This window comes from Myxocyprinus asiaticus, chromosome 39 (genome assembly GCF_019703515.2).
Source record: "Myxocyprinus asiaticus isolate MX2 ecotype Aquarium Trade chromosome 39, UBuf_Myxa_2, whole genome shotgun sequence".
Taxonomy (NCBI): domain Eukaryota; kingdom Metazoa; phylum Chordata; class Actinopteri; order Cypriniformes; family Catostomidae; genus Myxocyprinus; species Myxocyprinus asiaticus.
Window position 1 is genome coordinate 5,595,437 of NC_059382.1, and position 12,551 is coordinate 5,607,987.

Below are 12,551 nucleotides of genomic sequence, written 5' to 3' on the forward strand. Positions count from 1 at the left end.
CCTTTTCAGGTGAGCCCGTGTGCTCGGGCTCAGTGCTCCCATGCGTGGTGAATCGCCCTTGGTAATCCTGTATGATGAGTTTCCAATAATAAAAAATGCATAGATTAGGGAAAGGGTACAAAATAATATCCAAATGTTTGGATATCCCAGTGAGCACAGTTGGATCAATAATCAGGAAGTGGAAGCTGTACCACACCACCCAGGCACACCAAGAAAAGGCCGTCCCTCAAACCTCAGCACTCTTACAAAAAGGAGACTTGTGAGAGAAGACATAGAGAGGCCAACAATCACTTTAAATTAGCTACAGAATTCAGTGGCTGGGAGTGGAGTAATGGTGCACCAGTCAACCATATCAAGAGCACTGCATAATGCTGGCCTGTATGGGACGGTGGCAAGAAAGAAGCTGTTACTCAAAAAGTACCATCTGAAAGCACGTTTGGAGTTTGCCAGAAAGCATGTGAGTGACCCAGCTGCGATGTGGGAGAAGGTTTTGTGTTCCGATGAGACCGAGATAGAGCTTTTTGGCCAAAACTCAAAGTGCTATATGTGGTGCAAACTTAACACTTCCTATGCCTCAAGACACACCATCCCTCCAGAGAAGTATGGTGGTGGCAGCATCATGCTGTGGGGATGCTTCTCATCAGCAGGGACTGGGCATCTTGTTAGAATTGAAGGAAGAATGGATGGAGCAAAATATAGGGAAATACAGCAAGAGAACCTGCTTCAGTCCACTAAAAAACTGAAGCTTGTGAGGAAATTCACCTTTCAGCATGACAATGATCCAAATCACAAGGCCAAAGCAACATTGGAGTGGCTCAAGAACAAAAAGTTAAATGTCCTACAGTGGCTCAGTCAAAGTCGTGATCTAAATCTTATTGAGAATCTGTGGCACTATTTGAAAATTGCAGTCCACAAGCGTCACCCAACTAACCTGAACAACCTGGAGCAAATCTTCCATGAATAATGGGCCAAATTCACTTTGTCACTGTGTGCAAAGCTGGTACATATGTACCCCAAAAGACTTAAAGCAGTTATTGCAGCAAAAGGTGGCTTGACCAAATATTAATGTCTGGGGGTTGAATACTTATGCAAGCAAGATATTTCAGTTTTTTATTTTTCATAAAAATATTTCCCAACAAAAAACTGTGACACCTTAAAATAATTGATTTTGAGTTTCAGTGTTTTAAAAAAAAACATCAATCAAAATGAAATTTCAGTGTACCATTTGTAATTTGGTAATATGAGAGAATTGGTCAGGGGTCTGAATACTTTTTCAAGGTACTGTATGTGTATATATATATATATATATATATATATATATATATATATATATATATATAATTATTTGCATCCCACATTGCAGTAGAATGTGGGTGCAAAAAGCACAAAGCTATATTAAAATTGTAAAATGATCATAAATTTGAAATAAAACAAAATTACAAAAACAAATTGTGAAATATTTGTATTGTAAATTCAAGCCTTGTCCTCTTGACAAGACATCACATTAGACCAGTGGTTGTCCAACTGAGGTATGAGTACTAGGGCTGAACGGTTAAATTTGCAAAATAACGTAGTGCGATTTTCAAACCGCAAGGGCTGCGATTGAATTAAATAAATAGTCTACATGCACTATACGCTGCGCTTACTGTGTGTGCAGCTCTTTTCTCTATAGTGTATTACACATGCTCTAAGCACGTGTGAGGCTAATGTGCTGAGTGTGTCATATTTACAGTGCTCTAGATTCACTAATTGCACAATTGCTTGATTCTTAATGTGCTTGGTCACTTAAAGGTACTATTTAAATCAAAAGTAAATTTATAACACTGGGTTTTGTGGAAAGATGCAGTGGATGACAGCATTTATCTGAATTAAAAGGCCCTTGTTAACTCAACTACAAACAGAAACATCTTCCTTCAGTGTAATGCCAAAATAAAAGCTTCTGTCCCACTCGGCTCTTGCGCTGCGGCCAGTGGATGAGTTGTGCGGGAGAGTTGGTCCTGCTCCACTCTAGTGGTGCACGGTTTAATCTGGTAGTGCCTTTTCATCATACTTTTGGAGTATTTGGTGTTTTCCATGCACAGCAGTAAATTACTTATTAAGTGCTTAATAAATAAGAGTGGGGCGATTGGCCAGCCCAATGCTCGACAGGCCCACCGGGAAAAGTCCCGGTGTGCCAGATGGCCAGTCCATCACTGTACTTCTGTCTTATAGTTGCAATATCATTGACTGATGCTTTTTAATAGGGCTGTGTCGATACAATCAAATATCAATATTTTGCTAAACTTTTTCTCACAATATTGTATCGATATTTTAGATCCATATATCGATATTTACATTCAACTATTCATGCATTCATATCATATCCAGCATTTCAATAAAGAAGCAGCCGGTTGTCTACATAAGTGTAAACTCTGAAAATGGTGTTCCTCAGTGCAGTCATAGACGCTTTTGAGGCACGAGAAAGACTGCAACTGAGCCTGTTTCTCTCACGGACTTGCGGGCACTCTCTCACGCGTTTGGCACTACTAGGGCAAAGGTATTGATTTCTCACTTTAATCGCGATCTTCATTTGAACGATTCTGATGTCGATTGTTAAAATCCCAAGATTGCTATTTTATTCTATGTGCAACCATCTACAAAGTGCGTTAATCACTTGCATATGCAACTAAAAATGTCAGTAGTTAGCCTCTGGCTGGTAATTTTTCAGATTTTACTAACCAGTGTTGAGTAGTGGCGAAGATTAGCTCTGAGATCTTACTGTGTTGAGAGTAAAAATTTGGTTTTAATTGTTCCATGTAATGTGAGTTTAAAGACGAGATCCATGCATTCCATTTCTCATTGAATAATATAATTAATATCCTTTCTGTTCTTTACAGTCAGTTGGTGCTCAAAAACAACAAAAGAAACATTCAATTCTAATGATATATAGCAAGGATGGTGTAAAACCAGTTGATCAAAACACCTCTGTCAAAGTCCCTTCCACTGGTCTTAAAGAAACAGTACAGTTTTGGCACTTGTTCTACATATCAGTGTAAATATTTGTAAATAGACATTTGCCGATATTCAATAATAAGGTATACCATGATAATTAACATGCACAATATTGTTATCGTTAGCAGTAGTGTAGTGCAAACGGCAGTGGCCCACCCGCAAGAGAGGAGGTGGTGCCCCTCGAGAATTAGCACCAAAATAAAAGTTCCATTGTTTCACGTAATTGTTTAATATTAGCTAATAAGCTTTGGCCTATTTATTTGTGTCTAACTTTAGGTAGCCTTTAGATTTGCATCTAACAGTCAAAACATTGGAATTATAACTGATACATGCCTAAATGAATTGGCATTGAAAACTTGTGAATCTGAATCAAATCATAATGTATTAAGTTGTGATATACTGTATATATCGTGATGTATCACGATATATCTAATCATGACGTGTATCTCAATATGTATCGTATTGTGAGGTGCTGGCAATACCCAGCCCTTCTTTTTATCAAAGTGACTTATAAGAAAGTTAATTTATAATGTTGCAACATTAAAGAGGGTGAAGAAATATGACATTTGAGAAATTATTATTCTTAATCTGTTAATGAATTTATAATTCCCATTGTGACAATAAAATTTCTTGCTACAGTATACTTAAGAATTGCATTTATCATATAAAATGATACATGTTCCTAGTTCTTAAAAGCTTTACTTTATATTTAAAGGGATTGTTCACCCAAAAATTAAAATTCCCCCATCATTTACCATCATGCCATCCCAGATGTGTATAATTTTCTTTCTTCAGCAGAACACAAATTAAGATTTTTAGAAAAATATTTCAGCTCTGAAGGTAGGAAAGGCATCCGGCATAAAACCTGTGCTAAGTCAAATAAGCGGATTACGGATGGTCCGCTGTGGCAACCCCTAACGGAAGCAGCCGAAAGAAAAAGATGATGATGATCAAGTGGATGGTGATCAGCAATTTAAAGCTCCAAAAAGTTTTATTGGACCTACAGAGCTGAAATATTCTTCTAAAAAGCATTGTTTGTGTTTAGCAGAAGAAAGAAAGTCCAACACATCTAGGATGGCATGAGGGTGAGTAAATGAGAAAATTTTCATTTTTGGGTGAACTATTCCTTTAAGCTATTGTGACACACTTTCAAATAACTGATGCTTTGGAATGGGTAAATAAGCTGTTTACAATGCCTAGCTAAGTGCTAAAACATGCTAGTGTAACGGTAGCCAGCTAGTAGGTAGCTGTGCAGTGTGTAAACCTCACTCCTCTGGCCTCAAGAGGCACACTAGCGACTGAAGCTTAAGGCTGTAGACTTGTTAGCACTCCCGCCTCCCACACTGGAGATGCCATTTCGAATACCATTTGGAGCAGGTCGAGCAGGACCGGTTACACTAGCAATGCCTTGCTAAGATCTAAAACATGCTAGCAATGCCTAGCTAAGAGCTAAGAAATGCTAGCAACATGCTAGAACATGTTACCAATGACTAGCTAAGTGTTCTATCTACTGTATCAATAAAAACATTGTTGCTCAAATTCAGCTGTAACTACTTATTTTCTCACTTGGACATTGGTTTTGTTATATTTATGTGTCCTCAGATTTTATAAAGATGTTTTAGAAGAAGGACAGAAGAAAAGGTCTGCTCTGCTCTGTCTGCTGAATTTAAGCATTGCAGCATCAGAGTGTGTTTCAACTAAAGGGGCAAATTTGATTTCATCTGTGTGCAGCTACACAAATTTCCCCTGTGGAAAAGTCTCTGAATACCATCCCCCTGATAATGCATTTCAAACTAAACAATGTAATTTCCTACTGGATCTGTACTCACATGTGAAGGACTATGAGAGTCAAACAGGCAGGAGTGTCCTTCCAGCATTACAGCCAATTTATCAGTCAGTTCCTGCAGTCTGGATCATAAACCTCTCAGGGAGAAAGAGCTCCATCCTCCTAGAAGTGCTGAAACTCCAAACAGAGAAGAAACCAGTAGAGCTGAAAGACTGGTCAGATGAAGAGAGTGAAGTGAGGGGATTCCTCCAGTTTCTGCCCTACATCTCTGAACTGAGGTGAGAGTCTTGTTGGGAAAGACAGCTCTGTGTTTGCTTTACTGTATTTGGTGCTTCCGTTGAAATTCATTTATTTTTCTCATTATTAGCAATATTTATCTTGCTCACAATATTTGTCATACAAGTGTTGTAAGTAGTGTTTGTCCAGTGGAGAGAGTGACTGTGTTCATGTGTTTCTCTTGTATCAGCTTCATCAGTACACACTGATGTGATATAATGCAGAAGACTTTGATGTTGCTGTAGATTGTTTAGTGTCATGAGTAAAGACACACACACAGTATAGAAACTATATGTTACATAGAAAAGTATAATTATCAGCTTACATGAATATTCCAGATTAAAACAACTTAAAAGAATAGTGCATCTAAAACTGCTTGTTCTCTCATCATTTACTCATCCTCATGTCGTTCCAATCTTGAATGACTTTCTTTCTTCAAAGTTTTTGACCAAACTTTTAAGCTCCAAAAAAGACGTAAAGCAGCATCAAGTTAATCTATACAACTCCAGTGGCTTAGTCCATTACTTCTGAAGCGATATTGGTTTTGGGTGCAAACAGACCAAAATGTAATTTATGTTTTACTATAAATCTTGAAATTTGCAGAGTCCTTGGCAATCACGATTTCAAGCTCGAAAACTCTAGCTGTACATGCACTGTGCACTCGCTCTGCTTATGCATCAAGTGCAAGGAAGTATAATTGAGCTTCAAATCATGATCGCCGAAGAAAAAGCAGATGTCAAGATTTATAGTGAATGGTGTTAATTTCGTTAACGAAAACTATGACGAAAAATGTTCGTCGGCGACCTTTTTTTCCATTACTGAGACGAGATGAGACGATGACGAGACGGCACCGACATCATTAAACATTAACTGTGACTATATCAACATGCAATATTGTTGACGAAAAAAGACGAGACTTTTTTGGTAAAATCTTTACCAAAATCTCTCTTTATTTTTGTTGAAAAAAAAAGAAGAGACAAAATATTATAGTCAGTTTTTTTTTTCTCTCAATTACAATCCAAATATCCTGTTCATTGGATGGCATGAGCAGCAGTTTCCTTTCCTGTGCTGTGCGTGGCATATCAGGACTAAGCAAGCACAGTGAGGTACCATTCAAGTAGTTTACAGAAAGCTAATGTTTGTGAAATAATGACAGCAACAGTCAACTAAAACTTGTCTAAAAAAAAAAAAAAAAAACAGGATAAGGTTGACTAAATATGATAAAAACTAAAGGTCATTTGACACAAGATTAAGATTAAGACTAAATTAAAAAATAGTTGACAAAATTAACACTAATAGTGAAAATCTTTATACTGCCTTTGTCTTTTTTGGAACTTAAAAGTGTTGGACCCCATTGACTTGCACTGTATGGACAAAAACACCCATCTCCATAAAAATATCTTCGCTTGTGTCCTACAGAAGAAAGAAAGTCATTTGAGTTTGAGACAGCAGAAGTGTGAGTAAATGTTGAGAGAATTATCATTATTGGGTGAAATATTCCTTTAAGCTTTACCAACCGCAACCGTCAATTACCACACAAAATATTTCAACTCGTTCCTCTGTTTGTAAAAAAATATAGGAAAAAAAGTGTTTATAGTCATGCATACACGTGTTAACTGGACACTATTGTGACAGAATCACTTTCCAACCTTGTCACTACTAAGAGATAACTAGTCCTTCAACTAGTGGTCAATGTCTTGACCATGTAAACACAATACTGAGAAGGGAAGTGATGTAACCATGAAGTATATAAACTCAGCAAAAAAAGAAACGTCCTCTCACTTTCAACTGTTTTTATTTTCAGAAAACTTAATATGTGTAAATATTTGTGTGAACATAAAAAGATTCAACAACTAAGACATAAACTGAACAAGTTTCACAGATATGTGACTAACAAAAATGGGATAATGTGTCCCTGAAGAAAGGGGGGGGTCAAAATCAAAAGTTACACTCAGTATCTGGTGTGGCCACCTGCTTCATTAAGTACTGCAGTGCATCTCCTCCTCATGGACTGCACCAGATTTGCCAGTTCTTGCTGTGAGCCCCACTCTTCCACCAAGGCACTTGCAAGTTCCTGGACATTTCTGGGGGGGAATGACCCTAGCCCTCACCCTCTGATCCAACAGGTCCGAGACGTGCTCAGTGGGATTGAGATCCAGGCTCTTCGCTGGCCATGAACACTTACATTCCTGTCTTGCAGGAAATCATGCACAGAGCGAGCAGTATGGCTGGTGGCATTGTCATGCTGGAGGGTCATGTCAGGATGAGCCTGCAGGAAGGGTACCACATGAGGGAGGAGGAAGTCTTTCCTGTAGTGCACAGCATTGAGATTGCCTGCAGTGACAACAAGCTCAGTCCGATGATGCTGTGACACACCGCCCCAGATCATGACGGACCCTCCACCTCCAAATCGATCCTGCTCCGGAGTACAGGCCTCGGTGTAACTTTCATTCCCTCGACGATAAATGAGAGTCTGACCATCACCCCTGGTGAGACAAAACCGCAACTCATCAGTGAAGAGCACTTTTTGCCAGTCCTGTCTGGTCCAGCAAAGGTGGGTTTGTGCCCATAGGCGATGTTGTTGCCGGTGATGTCTGGTAAGGACCTGCCTTACAACAGGCCTACAAGCCCTCAGTCCAGCCTCTCTCAGCCTTTTGCGGACAGTCTGAGCACTGATGGAGGGATTGTGCATTCCTGGTGTAACTCGGGCAGCAGTTGTTGCTATCCTGTACCTGTCCTGCAGTGTGATATTCGGATGTACCAATCCTGTGCAGGTGTTGTTACACTATCCAACACATCCTCTGTGAAAACTGCATTAGGTAAGTGAGCATTGTCTGTCCCTGACTTTTGTTTCTCTCTCACTACCTGTTTTCAAGTCACCACACCTTTTGGATCTTGCTTTTCCCTTACAGGTTCTGGTAGTCTCACACTCTCTCTTACAGGCAATAGGTGATCTCTATGCAATGCTTTTAACATTCCCTCCCCAGTCTCTGGTTTCAATCTGTACACTGGTAGGTTTGGCAATTTCTCAGTGATCACATAAGGTAAGGCATTCCATTTGTCCCGTAACTTATGCTTTCCCGTAAATGTCAGATTCCTGATCTGCACTAAGTCCTTGTGGATTCACCTTCTGATCATATCTCACTTTATTCTCAAGTGAGCTTTGTCAGCTGTCTCAGAAGCTAATTTGTATGCTTTCTGAAGCTCAGTTTTCATCTCTTTTACATACTTATGGTGGATCGCCTCTTTTTGACCATTTACAGAGGTTCCAAAACATGTCAACTGGCAGTCTGGCTTCACGTCCAAACAAAAGATAATAATGGGAGTAACCTGTTGCCTCATTCTTAGTGCAATTGTAGGCATGCACGAGCTGACTAACATGCTGACTCCACTTACTCTTTTTCGCGGATTCTAGCATTCCAAGCATCGAAAGCAACGCTCTATTAAAGCGCCCATGCTGTGGGTCACCTTGGGGGTGGTAAGGAGTAGTCCATGATTTTCTAATACCCAACAAGCTTAACAACTCACAGATTAGGCTACTCTCAAAATCCCACCCCTGATCCGAATGAATGCGGGAGGGTAACCCATAATGGACAAAGAACTTTTCGACTTTTTCAAAGACTTTGGCCATAGGAACAGCACGTTGGTCTCTAGTAGGAAAGGCTTGGGCATAACGGGTGAAATTATCCTTTATGACTAAGATATTTGACACACTCTTCATATCTGACTCTAATGACAGGAAGTCTATACACACCAGATCAAGTGGACCACTATTAGGTATCTGTTGTAATGGTGCAGACTTAGTAGGCAATGACTTCCGAGTTATGTAACTGCCACAATCCTTTACATATTTCTCAATGTCATGACTCATACACGGCCAGTAAAATCTGTCTTTTACAAGTTCTGTAGTTTTGTCCACTCCTAAGTGGCCTGAATCATCATGAACAGATTTCAGAACTCTCAACAGGTACTCTTCAGGAAGGATTAACTGTAGCCTCTCCCTCTCACTTGGGCTCTGCATCACCCTGTACAACAAAGTGTCTCGAACTACCATTTTGGAAACTTGTCATAGCAAAATCTTCCATATAGGGTCCACACCCTTCTCAAGGATGGGCACTTCGCCACGCTCAATGTGATATTTGAACGGGCTTATGACAGGATCTCGTTCTTGCACTTTTCTTAAGTCAAGAGTTGTTAAGTGCTCCATGTATTCCCCTCCTAACATTGGGCAAGCATATGCAGAAGGAATACATTCAGGAGATGCTCCCAACTGGTCCACCAGTCTAACCAAATTCTCATTCTGTGGCTTGTCAGCCAACTGGGAGATAGCTCTTACCCCTGACACTGAGACTTCAGTCCACGAGGTTGACTGGTCACTGTTACCGGGATATCAGGACAACGCATCCGCATCAGTGTTATGATTCCCTGGCTTATACTGCAAGATGAAATTATAATTGGCTAGAGCAGCTAGCCAACAATGACCAGTGGCATTCAGCCTCACACTTGTCAACACGTATGTGAGTGGGTTATTGTCGGTCTTGACTACAAAATTAGCACCATACAGATAATCGTGGAATTTGTGCACTATGGCCAATTTCAGTGCTAGAAACTCTTAACTGATGTACATGATACCTCTGTTCAGTACTGCTCAGCTTACGGCTCACATAAGCCACAGGTCTCAGCCCTTCAGGATACTCCTGATTCAATGCGGCACCCAGCCCATTGAAGCTGGCATCAACGTGAAGTACATAGGGCTTTGCTGGGTCTGCAAATGCAAGTACAGGTGCATGAGTTAGACAGTGGATTATCTATTTGAAAGCCTCAGAGCAGGATTCATCCCATCGCTCTCCAAATGGGTCCATTTCTCTGAGGTACTTCTTCTCCGCAGACTTACACCAACCTTTTACATGTGGATATCCTTTTGTCAACTCCATCAGAGGCCTTACTATGGTAGAGTATCCCTTTATGAACCTGTGGTAGAACCCACAGAATCCAAGGAAAGATCTCAGCGACTTTAGATTTGTAGGATCTTGCCACTGGGATACTGCAGCTACCTTATCCGGATTGGGCGACACACCGGCACTAGACACAATGTGCCCGACATATTTCACTTGGGGCTGGCAAAACTGACATTTATCCAGTGAGACCTTCAACCCACAATTCTCCAGTCTGTCCAGTACCTTCAACAACCTCTCCTCGTGCTCCTTGAGGGTACGCCCAAACATGATGAGGTCATCAAGGTACACTATCACCTGTAACAGGTTCATGTCTCCTACCACCCGCTCCATTATCTTTTGGAACGTCGCAGGTGCCCCCGTGATCCCTTGCGGCATCTGTTCAAACTGATAGAAGCCTAATGGGCATATGAAGGCAGTTTTCTCCTTGTCTGCCACAGACATGGCTATCTGGTAGTAGCCACTACGCAGATCTAATACTGAAAACCATTTACTACCAGAGAGGCAGTTCAAGGCATCATCTATGCACAGAGTGGTATATTGATCAGGTATTGTGCGACTTTTGAGAGTACGATAGTCAATGCCCGTTCTAACAGTTCCATTCTTTTTGCGAGCAATCACAATAGGCAACACATAGGGACTCCGGGATTCCTTTATAATCCCAGCTGCTAGGAGATCTTTCAGATGTCTCCTCACATCAATATCAGCTGGAGCTATTCACCTAGAGTGTTCTCTGAAAGGTCTTGAGTCATTAAGGCGAATGTGGTGTTCAACCCCTTGGGCTAACCCCACATCCCACTCTTCCATGGAAAACACTTTACACTGCTCTGTTTGTGATGCAATCGCTCCCCCCAGGTGGGTGGTATGGGCGATCCCCTGAAATCAAATAACTTCAGGTCAATGGTCTTTTCATTGTTCGGTGCTAAGACGTTGTTGGTAGAAAACATTTGTGCCACCACCGTCCCACTAGGGATAATGATGTCTTTACTGGTTTCGTTTTGCAGCAGCACTCTGAAACTATTCATGTCCACAGCTGATGTAGGCACGACTAAAGGGGGAATGAACACTCCTGCAGGCAGAGAATTACTTGAGGCAGTTTCAATGACATAGATATCCTCCCTAAGAGGTTTATCCGACTCTACTTTACAGACGGCATAACTTTCCCCTCTAGATGGAATGGTAAGCATCCCTGACCCCACCCACTTAACCTTTCCCTCCAGGCGGTCGGAAGTCGGTGTTTGACACGGGGCGTGCGTATGGATTCGCGATGCCTGCGCCACCTCAAGGTCAGACAAATTCTCGGTAAAAGCAGTGAGCCGCTTAAAGAAACTGGCATTTGTGCCTATGATCACCGGGCATTGTTGCGGACCTCTGGGCTACGGGCACACTAGTGCTAAGATGGGGGTAGGTTCCTCAGCCCCTTTGCAGGTGTCAGACAGAGAAACATTGATAACGATGTACCCTTTGTATGGATAGCTAGATGAACTTAGGCCTCAGATGGACAACCCTGCTAGTGGATGAATGGCCACCTCAGGTAAGTATTTGATGTACCAGGCTTCAAATACGATAGTTACTTGGGACCCATTGTCCAGATCAGTTTGTGCTGGGCAGCCTCTTGCTCTTCAGCTTCATGAATTTCAGTTAACAGCCTTAATAAAGTCGGTGGGTTAGCTTTTCTTTCCCTTAATTTCAACTGCAGCAGCATCGAGTCTGATTCCACAGCTCCCATAATTAACTGCTCTACTCTAGCCTTGTCTACATTCTCTGACAATATGCCACCTCTTTGAACTACTTTGGCTAGGGACCTTTCCATTCATTTTAAGAAGTCAGACAAAGGTTCGTTCGGGCTCTGTCTGAGCAGTCTGAATTCGAAGTACAAATCTTCTCCCGACTCAGATGAACAGAAAGTACTTTCTAAGGCTTCCAGATACTGCAATGAGCTGGCATCCGGGCTGGAAAACCAGACGGCTTTGATAATTTCTAGAGCAGGGCAATTTAGACTTTCAATGATGCGTCTCCTTTTCTCTTTGTCGGAGCATTCACATTCTTGGATCATCATCCGAGCCTGGTCTATCCACCCCTCAACATTTTCTTCCCCTTGGGGAGTTGGAATTAGACCAGAGAAAGTATGCAACCTCCGATAAGCAGTGCCATCACTGTAACTTTTATGTGCTTTGTTCAACACTTCTCCCATAGCCCTGATTATGGCTTCAGGAGAACAAGGGTCTGGACTACTGGGGGGTAACAGGGCTTGTATGTCGGTCAATGCACATAAACCCAAATGTATAATAAAAAATTATATTTATTTACATAAAATAAAATAATAAACAGTAATAAAATGTACGCACAGTGGGCCCACACTCACACAAACACACACACACCGTTGCAGGCCTGTGTCGTAGCTTGCGTTCGGAGTGGCCTTCAAAATGGTAAAGTGGCCTCTTCACTCTTTTAGAGCCAACAGAAACAAATATTGAGTACCTGAATCTCCCCGATGTCCAATAATCGAGCTCTCGCTTGGTTTCAGCTCTCACATGGGCTCA

The 12,551-nt window shown here is 41.3% G+C and overlaps 1 protein-coding gene across 40 annotated transcripts in view; it reads left to right on the top strand.

Moving 5' to 3' along the window:
- The window catches only part of si:ch211-281l24.3 (uncharacterized), an 88,354-nt gene that overhangs the window by 58,401 nt on the left and 17,402 nt on the right, over positions 1-12,551 (top strand). For 34 of the 40 annotated variants that reach the window (XM_051678591.1, XM_051678603.1, XM_051678610.1 and 31 more), the window contains one exon: positions 4,594-5,055. The exons of the other annotated variants lie outside the window; for them this stretch is intronic. In XM_051678591.1, coding sequence (XP_051534551.1) covers positions 4,594-5,055 — 462 coding nt within the window. The remainder of the gene's footprint in view (positions 1-4,593; positions 5,056-12,551) is intronic. 40 annotated transcript variants of the gene reach the window in all.